The following is an 18880-nucleotide window of genomic DNA, read 5'->3' on the forward strand; positions in this document are numbered from 1 at the left end:
TTTTCAAAATTTTCTATAAAATGACTCGACAAAATAACTGTCCAGTCATACCACCTAGTTTGGTGGTTGAACTACCGAAAAAGAAATTTCATAATAATTATAAATTATTTTAACGCTTTTTTATCTATAATTTTATATCGTCATGATTGTTTCTATTCGAATGTGGTTTCGATTTATCCATGTAATTTTCGTTTGCTTGATTCTCCTTCGTTGAGGGAGGCAATGGAGCAGGTGACAGAAGATTCGAACTTCCAATCTAGTTAAAACATCAAGTTTGAAAACTCGAACACCAAAACGCTGCCAAACCCAGATCTCAAAACTCAAAATGTAACAGCTCAAGCCTATCATATCAGATATGGTCTTTTTTGGACTTTTTCTCTTGAGCTTCCCCTCAATACACCCGGCTGGGGCCATTATCTCCGACACTCATTTCTCTCTCCAATAAAAAAAGAATCTCACAATTCACCCCTCTTTGAAACTCAGCCTACTCACTAGCACATCACTCGTATCTAGTTTTGATATCATTTGTAACAGTCCAAACCCACTTCTGCTCGAAATTCTCCTCTTTGAATTGACCCGTTTAAGCTTTCTCGGAAGTTAAAAGAGAACAATATCTACCCACAATGAGCTCGAGCTTGGTTCATCGTAAATATGGAGTTTTGGGCTGTAAAGGCCATTATTGGAATTCACAAACATTTATTACACTCTTTCCGTGGGTTTCACCTCAATACCTCTCTTCCTCTCTCTTACCGACTCAAACAAACATCTTTTATCACCACTCAAACTAAACAAGCTACATCAAAACCTTTTTACCTTTATTACCTTCAAATTTAACAACAGAAGTAAATTATTTTTTTTTTACTGTCATGTTGTTTGATTCCCATTGGTGGCCTCCAAAAAAGTTACCACTCCAAAAAGGGTATATATATATCCCTCTTCAACACTTCTTTAATTGTAAAATTCACACATTAATTCCCATGGAGGAAGAAAAATCCCCCGCCCCTCTCCTCCACCTCCCCACCAAACTTCCCGATCACCGGAACCTCTCCGACCGCCCCTCCCAACCACCCGCCGGCGGGTGGAAAGCTGCAATCTTTGTCATATGTAAAAATTCCTTACTTCTTTTTCCTTTTCTGGGTCTCTCAATTTTCTGACAAATTTTTCATTTCTGACAGTCGTCGAGGTCGCCGAGCAATTTGCTTTCATCGGCTTGTCCAGCAATCTCATCATGTACTTCACCACCGTCTTCCATGAACCCACCGCCACCGCCGCCAAGATGGTCAACAACTGGTCCGGCGTCTCCGCCGTCTTCCCAATACTCGGCGCTTTCGTCGCCGACTCACTTCTCGGCCGGTTCAAAACCATAATATTTTCCTCTCTTATATACTGCCTTGGAATGGTGCTGCTGACGCTATCGGCGACGGTGATCGGAGCCCCTCACCGGAAACCCGTGTTCTTTTTTGCACTGTACATTTTGTCGGTCGGAGAAGGCGGCCACCGTCCTTGTGTCCAGACGTTCGCCGCCGATCAATTCGACGAGGAGACGCCGGAGCAGAGGAAGAGGAAAAGCTCGTTCTTTAATTGGTGGTATGTGGGCCTTGTGGTGGGGTCCACTTTAGCTGTCTTTCTGGTTATTTACGTTCAGGTATTGTTTTATTTATTTATTTATTTAGAAGTGGTAACGTTTTATTATTTATTATGGCTGTAACAAAAAGACAAAATATCACCGAAAAAAATCAATTAAACCGGCTCAATTTGATACCGGCTTATTAAAATCGGTTCTGATCGACCGGCTTCCGGTTTGATTAAAAATGGGTTCAAATATGGGATGACCAAAATTATGTTTTTTTTTTTATTAAAAAAAAAAAGAAAAAAGGGAAAAATTTTACTTTAAACTTTTTATTTATGTTGGGACAAAAAAAAAAAAGAAACTTTTTTGCTTTAATTCTTTAAATAGGCATTGGGATATGAATAGCGAACAATTTTAGAAAAAAAAAAAAGAAATATTATAAAATTTAAAATTTGTTTAATATTTAAATATCTAATTATCTCAGTTTTTTTTTTGGAACGATAAAAAAAAAAAAAGGATAATATCGGATGGGGACTGAGTTTTGGAATTCTAGCCGGAGTTTTGGCGGCGGCGTTACTACTGTTTTTGTGCGGAGTGAAGGTGTACAGGCGCCATATTCCGGTCGGAAGTCCGATGACCAGAATAGCACAGGTGGTGGTGGCGGCGGCGAGGAAGTGGCGCGTGGATAATACGCGCCAGGAATGGAGAGTGTGTTACGAGGAAGATAGTCATGCCAAAAATGAGGATGAAGGTCAACACAAGCCTATGACTTTGGATCGCAGAAGCCAATTCGGGTATGTCTTAATTTTCATTCATAGGTCAACTCTCTTTTTTTTTCAAAAAATAATAATATTTTAATATTTATTGTTTTTTTAATTTTAATTTTGTTTTTTAGCCTAAGTTTCCATGTTATTTAATGAAAATTTTAATTTAATAAATTCTTAAATATTAAAAATATTTCATAAATATATAAAATTTGAATATTGTGTTACAATGACCTAAACGTCGCTTTTTTATCAGGCTAGTTTAATGTTGTATTAAACACAATATGATCGCGTTTGAAGCAGGATTTTGGATAAGGCGACTTTGATAGATGATGAGGACAAAGCGAGAAAGAAGCGAGACCCGTGGCGACTAAGCACGGTGGCGGAGGTGGAGGAGGTAAAGATGTTGGGACGGTTAATTCCGGTGTGGTTTAGTTGTTTAATGTTTGCAGTGGTTCAAGCTCAGATCCACACTTTCTTCACAAAGCAAGGCTCCACCATGCTCCGCTCCATAGGCCCCCACTTTCAGATCCCACCGGCGTCTCTTCAAGGCGTCGTCGGCCTCACCATCCTTCTCACCGTTCTTTTCTACGACCGAGTTTTTGTCCCCTCTGCTCGAAAGTTTACCGGCCACCACTCCGGTAAGTACGGAATATAAGTCGAAATTAGGTCCAATTTATAGGTTGAGGAAATGAATATATGTCGATTATTAATGTTTTGTGTAGGCATAACGGTACTACAAAGAATAGGAATAGGCCTATTCATCTCAATCCTCAACATGGTCGCCTCCGCTTTGGTAGAGGCCAAAAGGGTCGCTGTAGCCGCCGAACACGGCCTCATCGACACTCCAAAAGTGACGGTTCCGATGACAATCTGGTGGCTAATTCCACAATACATGCTTTGTGGCGTCTCCGATGCCTTCGCCGTTGTCGGTCTCCAAGAACTTTTCTACGACCAAATGCCCGAATCCATGAGGAGCATAGGATCTGCGGCGTACATCAGCGTGATCGGAATCGGGAACTTTCTGAGCACCGCCATCATCTCGGCAGTCCAGGCGGCGAGCCGCCACAAATGGCTGGTGGACAATCTGAACCGTTCAAAACTGCAGTACTTCTACTGGGTTTTGGCTGGTTTGAGCGGTTTGAATTTGTGTTGCTACATTTGGGTTGCCAATGGTTATGTGTATAAGAGAGTTGGAGGGAAAGATGGTGAAGATCATGGGAAGAACAGCAACAAAGGAGGCTATGGAGATGACATCATTTGAAGATTAATCATTATCATATGATTAGAGGGAGAACATATAATTATGAGATTAATCTCTCTAATCATCATTTAATGTTGTTGTTGTTTTTTTTTTTTTTTTTTTTTTTTTTTTTGGGATGTGATAATATTTATATNTCAAAAGATTAGTAAAATGAGTCAAATTCTATACCATAATTACATTATTGAGATAGCGATTGAACCGCACTTGTTTTAACCAGCGAACAAGTCGGTTGTGTAAAATTGACTTCACGGACTATAGTAACATAAGTTCAAGTCTCGGGTCATGTTTGAGAGAAATGTTTTAGAAAATGTTTGTGAGGAAATAGGTTGAAAACAATTTAAAAGAAAATAATGTTGTAAGCTAAGAGTAAGTAACAACGACGACTTTGATAGCATATAATTCGGGTAGGAAGAATTGACAACTAGTCACATCCCTTATAGTATATTTTGGGGCATTTTAGCCCTGGCGGGTGTAGACATGATTTTGATGATCGAACATGCACCCTTGTATTGACACAACAGTAAATAATAAATGTCTATAAAAAGGGTTTGGAACAGGCATGCAGACATGGATAATACGTCTTGGACAAGCATAACTAAGACATCCGACATGCGGCCGCATGTAACACGCTTTGGACAAGTATGACTGTGACACTTGTCAACATTTTAATAATAGTTCGACTCAAATGACAAATTTGAAATTAAACTAAAATAAAATTAATAAATTATTAACTAATATCTGGAAAAAAAAAATCCCATCGTCTGGAAGATAGTGCAAGAATTTCATTACATTCTCCACTTTTATTTTATGGTTTTCATTTATTTTATAATTCATATTTATTTATATCTCAAAAAAAAATGTGGATAAGTTTGAATTGAATTAATAAATTAGTTAAGATAACACTAAAAAAAATGTTTCACATGTTATAAAACACTTGAAAAGAATCATTTTCTTTTTTTATTGGCCAAAAGAGTTAGGATTGGGTCATTTTCAAATCTCTAAATTAAACCCATTTTTTAATTTATTATTTAGTAAACAAATGCTCGAAATTTTTCGATCAAAACCCTATAATATTTGATCTATCGTAATATACCTGATTTCATATTTTTCGTTCAACTATTTAGGAAGAAAATGAGGACTAAAAAATTGTAGATCTCTTATTTCGTTTTTATGTTCAATTATGTCGCCCTAATGTAAGTTTTCATCACAAGATCTAGCGTTTGATGGGTTCCATGTCCACCTGACTCAGAGAATGCAACTGGTGGTTCGTTCGTTTTAGTATATATTTTGGAGTTTGTTTAGTGTGGCAATATTGTTTATTAGTTTTTATATATTTTTTTCTCAGAGTTTTAAAACAATAAGAACATGCATTTAGTGAGGATCAAAGTCGGTCTAGATTTAGAAAAGTCGGGTCGTCACATACTATGACACCTTTTTTTTTTCTTTCCTTTCTCTATTCAATTTGGATTCTCTTTTTCTTTTTTTCTTTTTTTTTCTTTCGATAAAAAGAATAAAACAAAGTTGAGATGTGAAGCTATGCCTCAAACATCCAATATTTCAAACCTAATAATTAAACTCCCTCTCTCAAAATATTTTGTTTAAATAATTTTTCAAATATCACCATATTTACCAAACCCTAAATTTTATTAAAAAAAATATATTTATTTGATATATATATATATATATATATTTGTCAATTGGGAAGGCCTCAAATTTCTCCCCCACCCAAATGAATATCAATATTTTACCAAAAAAAAAAAAAAAAAAATCTTAATTTCTTTATACAAATCCAAGTTGAATAGTCAAAATGCATCTTAATTTCTTTATATATATAAAATTAAAGATAAACAGAAATTAAATGAATTAAAAAAAAAAGTGAAAATCAAGAGATTTTATTTTAGGAGATTTGGATAAAGAAATTTAATTTAGTTTTTATCAAGATCCAAAACTTATTAGGAAAAAAAAAGGAAAAGAAATTGTAAAAATCTAAAAATTTGATGACAAGAATCTCAATAATTTTGGAAAATAAGATCCACTGGAATTTGAGCTGAGAAGGTGGCTGGCCACTGCATGTGCTTAAAGATTAAAGGATCACGCTCCTACGGTAGGGCTGTACTCCCCTTTTGATTCCATCATAAATAAATTCAAATATATTTTTTTTAATTTTATCCTCTTTAATTATTATCTTAATTTATTCTCTTTCACATTTTTCAATTTTCATTATTCTTTTTACCCGACTTACATTCATGTCGGGTTTTAAGACATTTTCATTGTCTTTATCCATTAAACTATGTCCGAGCATATATATAATACTCTATTGATATCAACATCGGCACTAAAAATAAATCAACATAAAAAAAAAAATCAACAAAATATTACATAATATAAAATATATTAACACTAATAATATCCATCAACATTTGTATTTAATACGGGTTTAGATAAGATTCGAGATGAATATAAATATGGTAAGAAAATAAATAAATGAATCAACATTATTTCAATCAAAACCCAACACATTCATTAATTACCTAAAAGTTAAAAAAAAAAAATAGAATGGATTATTAGTACCATGAAATGAAGAACTAATTAATAGTTAATGATTTGTTTAAATAAAAATTAAAATTCCAGTAATAAAGAGAGGGACTTGATTTTTTTTTAATATAAAAAAAAAAAGACTTTTTTCAATTTCTCAATTATTTTATACTTTGACTATTTGGGTTTTTTTTCTTTTCTTTTGGGTGGAAGAAAAAGAAGAAATCAAAGCAAAGCACCATCTTCCTTGCTTCTAGTTGAATTCAAACAAATCAAACCCTAAGAGATCCGCGAGATTGTGTAACAAAATCTGTCGGATCTGCCTTTCCAAACTGTCAAATTTTTCAAAGGATTTCGCCATATCCCATTCTAATCTTACGCCATGCCTTCTTTCTTCTTCTTCTTCTTCTTCTTCTTCTCCATTTATAAACCCTATCTTCTTCCTCTCCTTCTTCGCAATCCCCTTTCTGTACCTTCTTCTTCTTCTTCTTCTTCTTCTTCTTCTTCTTCTTCTTCTTCTTCCTCCAATTCCCATGGCCCTTGTCTCTTCTAATGCTCAATTCCATGTCTTGGCTGTCGATGACAGCCTTGTAGACAGGAAGCTGATTGAAAGGCTGCTCAAAACTTCCTCCTTCAATGGTACTCTGCCATTGAACCTTCTTCTCTCTCTTTCTCACTCTCTCTAGGGTTCTAAGAATGGCTTGAATTTAGGCTCTAAACAGTTGGTTTGGTTTTTTTCTTTTTACAGTTACGGCTGTGGATTCTGGAAGCAAGGCTTTGGAGCTTCTGGGTTTGGTTAGAGAGAGAAATGGAAGCATCCATTCTCCTTATTCCCCTGAAAATCATCATCATCAACATCAAGTTAAGGATTTCCAATTTGGATGTTTGTTTGTTGTTCTTTTGGGCATTGTTTTGATTTGTTTTGCTTTGATTGCAGGAGATTGAAGTTAATCTCATCATTACAGATTACTGTATGCCAGAAATGACAGGCTATGATCTTCTAAGAAAGATCAAGGCAAGTTTCTTCTTCTTTTCAAGACATAAGGCTTAGTTTTCTTACTTTCCAACCAATTTCAATCTGAAAAGGAAAATCCTATCTGGTTTTGCAGGAATCTGACTCACTTAAAGACATACCTGTCGTGATTATGTCCTCTGAGAATGTTCCAGCAAGAATCAACAGGTGAGGAGGGAAACAGCTAGAACAGGAACCATTTTGTTTCCAAGCAAATCCAAATCTGAAATGATAAACAACCAGTAAATTCATGTCAATCATGTCAATCTGAATTGGGTTTTGGTTATTTGTTTTGAATCAGATGTTTGGAAGAAGGAGCCGAGGAGTTTTTGCTGAAACCAGTGAAATTATCTGATGTCAACAAGCTTAAGCCTTTCATATGCAGAGGAAAAGCCAAGGAAATGGATTGCAACAATCTCAAGAGAAAGGAAATGGAACAGAGTCAATCATCTGAGAGAACAAGAGCAAAATACAATGAACCTCTCTAAATCTAAACTTCCGGCTTACATTATCAGTTCTTAGAGTTAAATGACCATTATTATGTACTTTCTAATGTTACAAGAGTGAATCATTTTGAGTGTCTGAATGTACAAAGTTGATGAAACTTCGGATTTTTAGGCTTAGAAATCTCATTATTTTGTAGTTTAGATATCTGTACTCATGATTCGATCTCTACCAAAACAAACAAACAAAATAAAGACATACAATCTTGTCTTTTAATTTTCCAATTTTGGCACTGAGCCACTAATAAGATTGCTGAATGAATTTGGTCAAGATTTGCTTGTTTCCAAATTCTCCACGAAACTGCTTGTCAATCTTGGAAGAATTCCAGAGGAGTCATAATGGGTAAATTTGAGATTTCATATCTCAACAATGAAAAAGGAAAAAAAGAGTTCTCAAACTTTCGAAAATCTCGACAGAAAATTAAATGTTCATGCTAACACGAGCATACATTTACTCTTAATCAACATGTCCACGCCAATACGAGCATAGCTTAATAGGCATAGAAGTTATAGGTTTTAAACCTTCATCCTTCATGTTTTGAATCAGACTTCTCATTTACCTAAAATAATTAATAAAAAATAATAAAAAATAACAGAAGAAGAAGAAAGAAAGAATCAGACTTCTCATTTTGATGTTTTAATAATTGTCATTTTCTATTTATCTTCATCTCATAAAAGGAAAGGAAAGAAAGTGGAAAGATCTTGAAGATTGGAGAGAATCTGCAAGATATTGGAAAAATTCTCTTCCTTCTTCATATTTGCCTTGTTAGAATAAAACCATTCAATCTTGAATCAATATCGAAGATCAAAAAGACACTCATAGTAAAAAATGCAAATAGAGTAAATAAATTCTCTTTTAGAGCGTACAAGAGACACTAATGCTTGACCACTAAGTTAGGTTCAAACGAAGCTAAGAATTACTAAAACAAATAATATAATAACTCAATATTTAATCCTAGTGAAAGTAATACATTGATTCTTATCCACAAAAGAGTAAGAAGAGAAGGCAAGAAAAGTAGCTAGCGTGTAGCCATTGTGATGTTGGTCAAACTTCCAAAGTTGAGAGTGCCTATTGTAGTTTTTGTGGTGTGATTATGACAAAAAGATTTAGAGAAAAAAAAGGGTAGAAAAGGAACTTCAATTCATTCTTCTTTCTTTTGATATATATATATGTATATATTAACTTTATTTTGTCAGAAAGTTAGTAAAAAAGCACTAGCACTGAGGTTATCCATTTCTATCCTTTACCTAAAGATAATTCATGGTTACTTCTCAATAAGATAATGAAGTACAGAGATCTTAGCTTTCTTGCAGACTAGAAACTGGAAGCTCCTCAATCAACCAACCTTTCTTGGATGCTTGCCCTAATTTCAATCTTTTACATACTGAATAAAGCAAATGAGAAAAAAGAAGTTAATTCACATAGATATAATTTATAAAGCACAAGATAAGTCAGGCTTTGTCAGGAATACGGTTAATCGATCAAATATCTAACCAGAATATTTATTTCCATCAATTTGGAATGGTGATTTTTTAAATGGTAAAGTTTGCAGACACATTCTACCTCATATATGGACACCTTTCATTCTTACACCAGCAGTATTACAACCTGAGCCAATATTTCAATGGCTTAGCCAACTTATAAGAGCAGAACAAAAATTGATGATTAGTGTACAATATTCCCTCCAAAAATCATGTGTGGGAGCAACTCAAACAAATAAAAGTCTAATATGAATTCGAACCTGGCCTGCCATCTGCTGCTATGACCAGGAATGGATTTGTGAGGGAATCAGAATCACTATACCGGACAACTCTGTTGGCGAGCTTTATTTGATTCCTACAGCTGCGTAGATCTCATGAGACCTACCCCCCATTACAATAAAAATGCTTTGCCTTTTCGTTTGCTATGAAGAGAGTCAGCATCTTCCATCCACCCAGGAGCTCACTCCATATTTCTGCCCATCGGAGACTACTCTACTGAATGATACACATTTTGCAGATCCAAGTTCTTCTAAACCTAAGTAATAACAATATGCTGATTGAATTCTTTAGTCTTCAGCAATAACTTGGAACTGGAAACATAATGAACATACACGAACTATTTCTTGATTTTTATGAATAGAATTTGAGCCACTGCAGACCCTTTGCTTCGATCTTTCCCTTCAAGTTGTGATACCAATCTTATCATAATGTCTACAGTAACAGCAATAAGATATGTCAGAGAACTGCACTGTACAATTAAATATTCTCTACAGCCTTTTCCATCATAGGATTTGTCCTCACAAACTTGAGCTGAGAAAGATAATTGCTCCCAGCAAAATCATGCATTGAACGATGAGCACGTGGTCCTTCATAATCAGGCTTGCTAAATTCTTCCTTCATTAATCTTTTGCACTCATCAGTATCCTTCATTTAAAAGGGGGGAAACAAAGCATGTTGAGAAAAGAGTAAATAATGAGGTTTAAAACATTAAAAAGAATGACCTGGAGCGTTTCAGAAAAATCAACCATTTAAGGAAAAGAAAAAATCAATCATAGAATGTGCAAAAGAGAGTTTAGTCTACATAATCAGGCCTTCCAAATTCTTCCTTCATCAACTTTGATTCTTTTTATTTCAACAATGTTGGTGGAGATATGAACATTTAGCCTTTAAGACAAATGAATAATGTGGGTTATCTTTTGCTAAACCCCACTGGAGAGGTTAATATCTTGAACATATTCAATAGAAAAATCCTAGATCAGCCTCCTCCAGAACTAGTATTGTTGATACCAAAATTGTGAAAAAAAAGGACCAGGTGCTTTTTCTTTACTTTTCTGGACTTCTTCACAATATGTAGAAGAAGATATTTGGGGTATCTAGGTATGACCAATAGAATGTTCGGGCTCTCTTCATCCAGATGCATCTTAGCACTTAAAAATAGAACGGAAAGGGAAACTTTGTATAAGGTTTTTAGGGATTTCTTTAATTTTAAGCCGTTATCTTTAAGATGTTCTTTGGGTCGTGCCTCATACAATTAAAGAGGCTTAAAAGTGCATGTTTTCCACTTTAATAGAAGGTTTCTTGCGTGTGAAACAAAACATAACAGATAAGAAAGGTGTGCTTTATCAAGAATGAGGAACCGAGGTCCTCAAATCCTGATAGCTGAACCTTTGAAATCAAAGACAACTTCAGTAAATTCTTCGGAAGAAATTGCTGTAATATAATTATACAAGCATACAGGTTTTTGTTTTTTTAAAAAAGAAACCAGCTTTTATTAAGATAAATGAAAGTAAAAAAGAAAAAGAGGCACCTACAAAAATGAACAGCCCAAGCTCAAGAAACAGGATGCAAAATTACAAAAACTAGAGCACATAATAATGAGATTGTTAATACTCAAAGCGAATTGAGCATAACTCAACTGGCAAAAAGTGTGTACTTTCAACTAAAAGGTCTCCGATTTGAATCTCCCCATCCCATGTAGCACGCACACACACAAGAAAAAAAAAAAGAAAAAGTAATAACAAGACTGTTAATACCCAAGGCAAGATCACTACCACTACTATTTCAGAACGTATGGCATACCTGTAGAAACTGTACCATTTGCTCTTCAATTGTTTCATGCATTACTAAGGTTTCAACATGAATAGGACGAGTAGCACCCATCCGATGAGCACGACTAATCACTTGTTCCTCCATGCTAAAAAAGAGTAAAATAATTGAGTGAATTGCTATAATTGAAAACAATCCTATGTCAAGCAGTTAAAAAAGAATACTGCGCAGCCATGATGGATTAGTTATTAATGCTTTATCTTTTGAGTAGTCAGAGCCAAATGCATAGAAATATTGATCCATTACTTGGATTAAAAGTGCAAAATGCATGACGATCTGAAAATGTATGGGATGGAAACCAAGATAACATTCAAAGAAAGATGAAAATAAATAATGAATTAGCCTGTTTTTTCAAATATTTCAAGATGTTTAATAACAGAGGTGTATAAGGGAGGAAATAAGTAGTAATTCACTCTAGTGCTTTAGAAGCTTAATACAAGACTATTTGGAAAGAGGAAAGATTGTTTTTTAAAATTAACCAAATGAGGAAAAAGTGTATTAATCACTCACAAAATTAACGAGGCCAAGATCAGCTCTTATGTTAAAGACATAATTGGCTACATAAAGCGACAATTCATCATCATGCAACATCCCCCTCGTTGAACTTTTTCATTCTTGCAAAGCAAATTCAGATCGCTAGGAAAGACTTCTTTCAGAAAGGTTTGGATTCAGAGAAAATGTTTTACTACTTGCAAGGTTAACTGTTTTCTTATGGTCTAAAATATATCAGCAAACTAATTGCAGTAGATGAGTCGTGAATCCAGACCTTTCTAATTGTTAATTGCAGAAAAACGGTGGACTACAATATATCAGCAACAATAAGGAAAAGCTACATGCCTAGTAAATCTGATTCTTCAAAGTGCAAACTAATTGCAGTAGATGAGTCGTGAAAAATCCTCAGGTCGCAGCATAACTAACCGAATGAGAAAATTCAATCAACTAATTTAAGACCTATCGTTCAATGAAAGTCTGCAGGACTCGACCAATATTTTTTCTCATTAACCACTTTCTCATTTAGCAAAAACAGATTCATCCATGCTCAAACTACTTGGAGAGACACTTTCACTATTTACTCTCTCTACCAAGTTTGAAAGTTCTTGGTATCCCTATATATGGGTTGTATACTTGAAGTGATAAGACTTCATTCAGATGAAAGACAGGATGGTCAGGATTCTCTCTCAAATAAAAAATCAGATCTGCTGCAAGAGTATTTGAGATGGTGAAGAACAACTTATTTTTTATATATAGTCCTGTACGAAGGTCTAAATCATCCATCAAACGACTTGAACATAAAATGCTTTTGTATTACCTTTTGTCCCAGATTGGCTCCATTAGAAATACGTAAGTTACAAAGCTCAAATCAAGACCCAGTGCAGCACTTCCATCCATCAAAAGCACCATGCAGCTTGCATCATGCTGAAACGTGGCCAATGATTTCATCTGCACCGGTGAAACAGAATCAATGCACACCTCGACACCAGCATCAAACCTAGGTATCTCTACGCGTTATGAACATGATAGAATTGAATGCCACACCTTATTACAAGCATGCATTGGACTATACATCCCAGCAAATCTGATGCCGGCAATGGTTAACTGGGCAAGGAGACACAATGCTAAGTTCAGATAATTGTACAAAATTCCTGGACTTTCGAAAAAAAAAATAATAATAATAATCATTATAAAATAATTGGAAAAAGGTTACCTGTTGTTCAATGACATGAATATGCTCAAGAAATTGAGAGAAAATAAGAACTTTCTCTCTGACTATTTCATGATCTGAAGTGATATTCCTTGAGTGGTCTACTTCCTGCAGTAGTACATCAGATTTAGTCAATGAAGGGGGAGGGAACAAAGCAGCTTCATCATTTGCTTCACTTAAAGCTTTTAATCTCTGAATGAGATATGCAACTTTACTGCTAGAAGTTGATTGCCAATCAGGATCCCAGTTATCCTGTAAATATCACACACCACGATCAGTTGGCCATATATTGATAAAGTTCAAACCACATATTTTCAAGTAACTATCACTCGTAGTCAGCCTACTTGCTTATATGATGGTTGCAACTCAATAAGGTCTTTGGGAACAGGCCACTTTGGATTGGGATTTTCAGGCCGTGCTATGGTTTCAGGAGTCTGCATCACGTATAATTTACCACAGCCAGGAAAGGTACACCCTTCACAATCCAAAGCAACACAATCAAGGCAAAGAAGATGCCTACAGGGTGCAATCACAGGTAAACGACACCATTCCCCACACCTATACAAGCATTCTTTCATTAATAAAACAAAAACAAAACATTGTGAAAGAGTCGGCATGAATCAAAGTGGAATAATACCTAGCACAGTTCCCGCCATAAAGAAGATTATATTTTATAAAAGAATACTCCTGTGACATAGGATCCAGACCATCATCAACAAGAATATCCATGGTTTCCTGAATATCTTCACCAGCTTCTGCAACTTTAATATGTCCAGCCACGCAGCAAGATAGTCTGATGTTCTTGATTGTTGTGCTTCGAGATTTCCATTGCTTTGGATTCAATAAACTTTCAATATGAGAAGGATCATTCCAGTCAGCCATCAATATATTACGCCGCACAGTAACTACAAGTTCATTGTAACTTCGAGCATGCTCTTCTGTAAAATTTAGGTATTTTACTTTCTTGATGCAAGGAGGGATGGATAGTAAGTCCGTCTTTCTTGCACTAATCATACACCTACGAAGTAAGTCTAACAAAAGTAACCTTCCTTCCTCCATTTCGGCCTCAAAAGGTCTAAGTATACCAGCCTCCCATGACTTATGATTCTGACCATAGACTTCTTCATGAAGAAACCTAAGTAATGGTTGAAGATGTGAAAGCTGACTATTAGGTGTGCTAGGAGTTGGAGTTCCTGTTAATATCCAGCGATTTGAAGATATCAAAGAAACAGCCATTTGCAACTTGTTTGTTAAGTTAAGACTAGAGCCAAGGGTGTGCCCTTCATCTAAAATGACCCTATGCCAATGCACTTGCATTAATATACTTCTCTTCCGTGGCCCCCATTCTGCACTTAACCGACTAAATGTGGTAATGATAACATCATAATCCCATGCTAGACAATGTGCAGATGGTTTTCTATGATCAGTCCATACATAAACCAGTAACTGACCAGGTCTGACATGTTTTTGAATTTGAGTCTTCCAGTGATCAACTAGATTTGATGGAACAATAATCAGGGTTGCTCTTGATAAATATAACCGAACTGAATCGAGTGGCTCAGTCAATGCAGCTTTCAGAGCAGCAACATCAAATGCCAAGTTGTGAAGATTATGCGGGTAATACCATCTGATAGTGCCTTTTTCCATTTTTCTTACTAAACCAAATGCTTCGAACATTTTATGAAAACCACAGGCATCACTACCAGGAACCACATAAGATGCTAATATAGGACTTCTTAAACCAGTTGTTTCCATTTCTGAAATTTTTTCAGGAGCTAGATTAGATAACCAAGTCAAGGCTCTCTTTGTTCCAGAATTTATCAGTGCCATGTTTTCCTTGAGCACACTGGTGAAGAACGAAATATTTTTCTCCTCACCTCCAGAAGTTTCTTTGCTGTAGAATCCTGGAATATTAGTAATTGGACGGCACTTGTCATAAGATTCTTCTGGAACACTGCAACTTTGGTAAAAAGGATCAGTATTCATACTACAAAACCAAGCTGTACTAGCATCAGCTATAGAAGTTTCTGAATGCTTCCGCCACTTGTGACAAGCATCACACTGAACCCATGTGTCCTTATATTCGAATTTATCTGCGGTGGTTGTCTCAGGCACCTCATAGTTGTTTGTGAATCCATTAGACACACCAGCTCTCTTTGCCCCAGCAGCCAACTTCCTTGTCCGTGTTCTTGTTGACTTTTTACCAGTATTCAGGTGTCTGGAAAGGCTAGATGCTCCTTCATACGTGAGAAGAAGATTTCTCTCGACACTACTCAAGCTCCTAGTGCATCGAACCATTTGAACTGCTTTTGCATAGTCTGTAGATGATGGAGATATCATCTCATTGCCAGCACATGAATCATTAGTTACTGTATGTCTGTCATCCAAGGTCGTCAGCCTTGCCCTTTTAGGCGTATGATATGTTAAGTCCTCCATTCCTTTCAGAGAACTACAGCCCACAGCTTCCTTCACCAATAAATGGTTGGTGCTAGTATTACTATTACTGCTAACCTCGTAGTAACCACATTTACGGTTGCCATTATGTGTGCACCAAACAATTTGTACTCCAGGTGGTGGTTCTGCTAATGTTCCCTGAGTCTTTAAGATAAGGGACAGTGCAGTTATTGTCTTTCCTAAGCCAGGTTCATCACAGAAAAGCCCCCCACGAAAATCAGTGATAGCTGGGGTCCCCAGAGTGACTATTTCACCAGTAACGGTATTTATGTGGAACGAAAAACCATCTTCCGTTGAAAAAGGTACATATAAAGGATGGTAGAAAACTTCAGTATTCCGCTCACGGCGTAACATCCATTCAACAGCTGCCTGCTGGTGAGGATACAATTTGAGTTTCATGCATGGCATGATTGATGCAGACAAGGATCTCAGATGGTGGCAAGTTGAAGCAACCCTAATAAGATCCAAAGGGCGAAGAGCTTTCATTATATTAATCAGAACGTCATCTGATATGTCCCATATGCCTGATTGAGAATAATCATCCTCTGGTTGTATTCTCGTATATTCAGGTTTGCATGACCTAAGAATACTCGGTAAGCTTCTAAATATTTCATGAAGTTCAAAGAGCCTTCTATTTGAAGAACCTCCAGGACTATTGTGCAATTTGCAATTGTGGACATGACATTCTGCGGGATTCCACACGCTCTTCCTAACCATATCTGCAACTTGAGAATGATCTTTTCCAACAAGTAGAGAGCTTCTTTCTTGCCATTCACAACTGAAAGTATATAGGATAATAAACTTAAAACATTTCATCTAAAACAAAAATTCATTAAAAAGGCCATTTATAACTGAAAATACATACAATAATAAACTCACAACATTTGTATGAAACAAAAATCCATTACAAAAAGCTAACAGAAGTAGGAGTCGAAGATCCTACTTAACAGAGGAAAAAAAATAAACAAATAAGAATGAATAGACTATAGATTACAACTTATACCAATCTTGATTCTTGCAAAAACTAATAAAAAAACATTTTTTTTTCACTGCTTGGTCTCTAAATAAATAAGTTGCCAAAACGATTATTAGAAATTAATAAACGAATAAGGGACCAAAACATCAAGAGCTTTCAAGTTTGTCTCCAAATCCTTTCATTCCTTCCCTTTTAAGAATGCGAACTAGGGCGATATCTACAGGTCCTATCTTCTTTAAATTTAAGAATTTTTCACAACAATACCACTCCTTTTAAGTACCTCTGGGAAGGATTAAAAAAGTCTGATTTCTCAACCAGATAAAGGCTACTAAGAATATTATCAGAGAGTGAAATGAATTGTTACTTCGGGTGTCCATAGAAAGGAGCCATTGATGAAGAAGATTAATGTCCATATGCACAAATTCGAAGAAGAAAATTGTTTTTGAGCAAACAAGGTTTGTGAAGCTGGAGTCGATGGAGATGAATGCTCAAGATAACCAATAACGATGCAAGAATCCAGGATTAGATAGATTAGATGAAGGGAATGAAGACTCTACTTTTTTCACCAACATGAGCTGTCTATAAATTTTATGAAGGGATTATATGGCTTTATGGAGGGAGTTACAACTTATATCAGTTCTCTAAACATTTTCAAGAAGCTACATAATGTATGGAGGTTCCTTAATTGGAAGATAAATAATGTCATACACCTGGATTGGTAGTTTTGTTAGATGAACACGACTCTCCACAATGGTATGATATTGTCCACTTTGAGCATAAGCTCTCATGGCTTTGCTTTGGACTTTCCCCAAAAGACCCCATCCCAATGGAGAGAGTATTCTTTGTTTATAAACCCATGATCATTCCCTAAATTAGCCAATTTGGGACTTTCATCATCCAACACCTCCCCTCGAACAAAGCACGCCTCCCCTTCATCAAGGCTCGACTCCTTTGGAGTCTTAGTCATTTTTTACTGCCTTCGTACCTTTGAGGAGGCTTGACTCCTTTGTTCGACATTTGAGGATTTACCAATCTATTGGCACGACTAAGTTTAGGGCATGGTTCTGATACCATGTTAGATGAACACGACTCTCCACAATGGTATGATATTGTCCACTTTGAGCATAAGCTCTCGTGACTTTGATTTGGGCTTTCCCAAAAGGCCTCATCCCAATGGAGAGAGTATTCTTTGTTTATAAACTCATGATCATTTCTTAAATTAGTCGAGGTGGGACTTTCATCATCCAACAGTTTTAACATACTCAAGTTCTTTGGTTGGACAAACGATAGCCTTTTTGAGCGTCAATCTGATTATTCAAAAAAGAAACATAACCACTAGCCACTCGAGTTCCTCTTCAACATTGACTCATGAAATATGTTCATGAAAGTCACTGAAAAGTACGAACCCATATTCAAACTCAACCGAAAAAAAAAATCGAATGAACTTAAAGTAATCCATCACCTCAAATGCCTAAATAGCGCACCAGCAACCGTCTTGGATCTAGGAAACTGCCAACCGGACCACAATTCAACGGGAAGATGAACATCAACCAACAACACAGCTCGGGCCTCCTCATCAACGCCAATGTCAACGAAAATCACCTGCGCGTCAATCTTCAAGCACTTGTGCACTACCAGAGCGTGAATTTGATGCACAACGCTCATGCTGCCATGAACCAGCCCCATCCTATTCGTCCTCTTTTTCCCCGAGGTCCTACGTCCTCTCGCAGACATCTTGAGCTTCAGAGTTAAATCACCATTCTCCACCGTACTAGTTCCCTCTCCACCTACCGTCCCCCCACATTGCTCAGAATCTTGAGGCGAAACACCGGCCTTGGAGAGCGGTTTGGGGTTTGCTTCAATCGGAGTAAGCACGACGCCATATTCGGAAGTAAAACAAACATCAGAACTCTCAACAGAGACATAACAACGCGTACCTGGACATAGAGCATTCACCAGTTCGGACTGCCGCGAAGGAACGGCAAGAACCACACACAAGAAACCGCAGAGCTTGTAGTCAGAGAAGTCGTCATCGTCCATTAGAGAAGAAGCTTGGATTGAAGTGATTACGGAGATTGGACAAATCACAATTCGAAAATTTTCGCTTGTTGATTGCTGTAAAGTAGACTACGGGCGTCCATTGTTCGAAGCGAAGACCGCCATGGGAATAGCAGCAAGATTGGTCAGAAAGAGAAAGAAATAGCGGTTTCTAAAGCTTCTGTTGGCTTTCCTTTTTTATTTTTTATTTTTTATTTTTTCCTTTTTCTAATTTTCATTGGGTAAGAATGTGGGCCCCATCTGGAAACTCTCTGCGGCTAATTATATAATATTCTTTTTATATTCAATAAATTTAATTGCCTAATTTTCTCTCAATATAATTAATTTTTTTATTAAAAATAATACAAATGTGATTTTTCAATTTTGGTCTTTTTATTTTATCCTTATTATTTAACTATTTTTTAAATAATTACATGAAAATTTTAAAAAAAAATTAAAATAAAGTATAATATTT

The 18880-nt window shown here is 36.1% G+C and overlaps 3 protein-coding genes across 10 annotated transcripts; 2 read left to right on the forward strand and 1 right to left on the reverse strand.

The window, feature by feature from the left end:
- Positions 1–973: 973 nt before the first annotated feature.
- LOC111458199 (protein NRT1/ PTR FAMILY 5.4) lies at positions 974–3685 on the forward strand. 2 transcript variants are annotated; one of them, XM_023100709.1, is made up of 5 exons: positions 974–1104; positions 1176–1645; positions 2087–2364; positions 2635–2975; positions 3060–3685. In XM_023100709.1, exons 1-5 carry the CDS (start codon positions 978–980, stop codon positions 3596–3598), a joined length of 1755 nt encoding a protein of 584 aa, XP_022956477.1. In that variant the 5' UTR covers positions 974–977; the 3' UTR covers positions 3599–3685. The 2 variants fall into 2 exon arrangements, with proteins under 2 accessions (XP_022956477.1, XP_022956478.1); XM_023100710.1 differs by having other exon boundaries at positions 2638–2975.
- Positions 3686–6482: 2797 nt separating this feature from the next.
- On the forward strand, positions 6483–7865 carry LOC111458336 (two-component response regulator ORR11-like). Its single transcript, XM_023100926.1, is given in 6 exon segments — positions 6483–6658; positions 6660–6772; positions 6882–6994; positions 7071–7148; positions 7243–7313; positions 7447–7865. Coding segments are annotated over 6 exon segments (705 nt in total). The 5' UTR covers positions 6483–6515; the 3' UTR covers positions 7634–7865.
- On the reverse strand, positions 6520–18587 carry LOC111458330 (F-box protein At3g54460). Of its 7 annotated transcripts, none has more exons than XM_023100913.1 (12): positions 17831–18587; positions 13576–16170; positions 13283–13496; positions 12942–13190; positions 12773–12832; positions 12546–12676; positions 11210–11324; positions 9391–10054; positions 9213–9257; positions 8995–9033; positions 7268–7368; positions 6520–6968 (listed from the first exon to the last, which is right to left on the reverse strand). In XM_023100913.1, the coding sequence occupies exons 1-8, from the start codon at positions 18406–18408 to the stop codon at positions 9887–9889; spliced, it is 4110 nt and encodes a 1369-aa protein (XP_022956681.1). In that variant the 5' UTR covers positions 18409–18587; the 3' UTR covers positions 6520–6968; positions 7268–7368; positions 8995–9033; positions 9213–9257; positions 9391–9886. The 7 variants fall into 7 exon arrangements, with proteins under 7 accessions (XP_022956681.1, XP_022956679.1, XP_022956682.1 ...); XM_023100911.1 differs by having other exon boundaries at positions 9144–9257; XM_023100914.1 differs by lacking the exon at positions 9213–9257.
- Positions 18588–18880: the final 293 nt, after the last annotated feature.

The sequence above is a fragment of the Cucurbita moschata genome, unplaced genomic scaffold, assembly GCF_002738365.1.
Source record: "Cucurbita moschata cultivar Rifu unplaced genomic scaffold, Cmos_1.0 Cmo_Scf00021, whole genome shotgun sequence".
Lineage (NCBI taxonomy): Eukaryota > Viridiplantae > Streptophyta > Magnoliopsida > Cucurbitales > Cucurbitaceae > Cucurbita > Cucurbita moschata.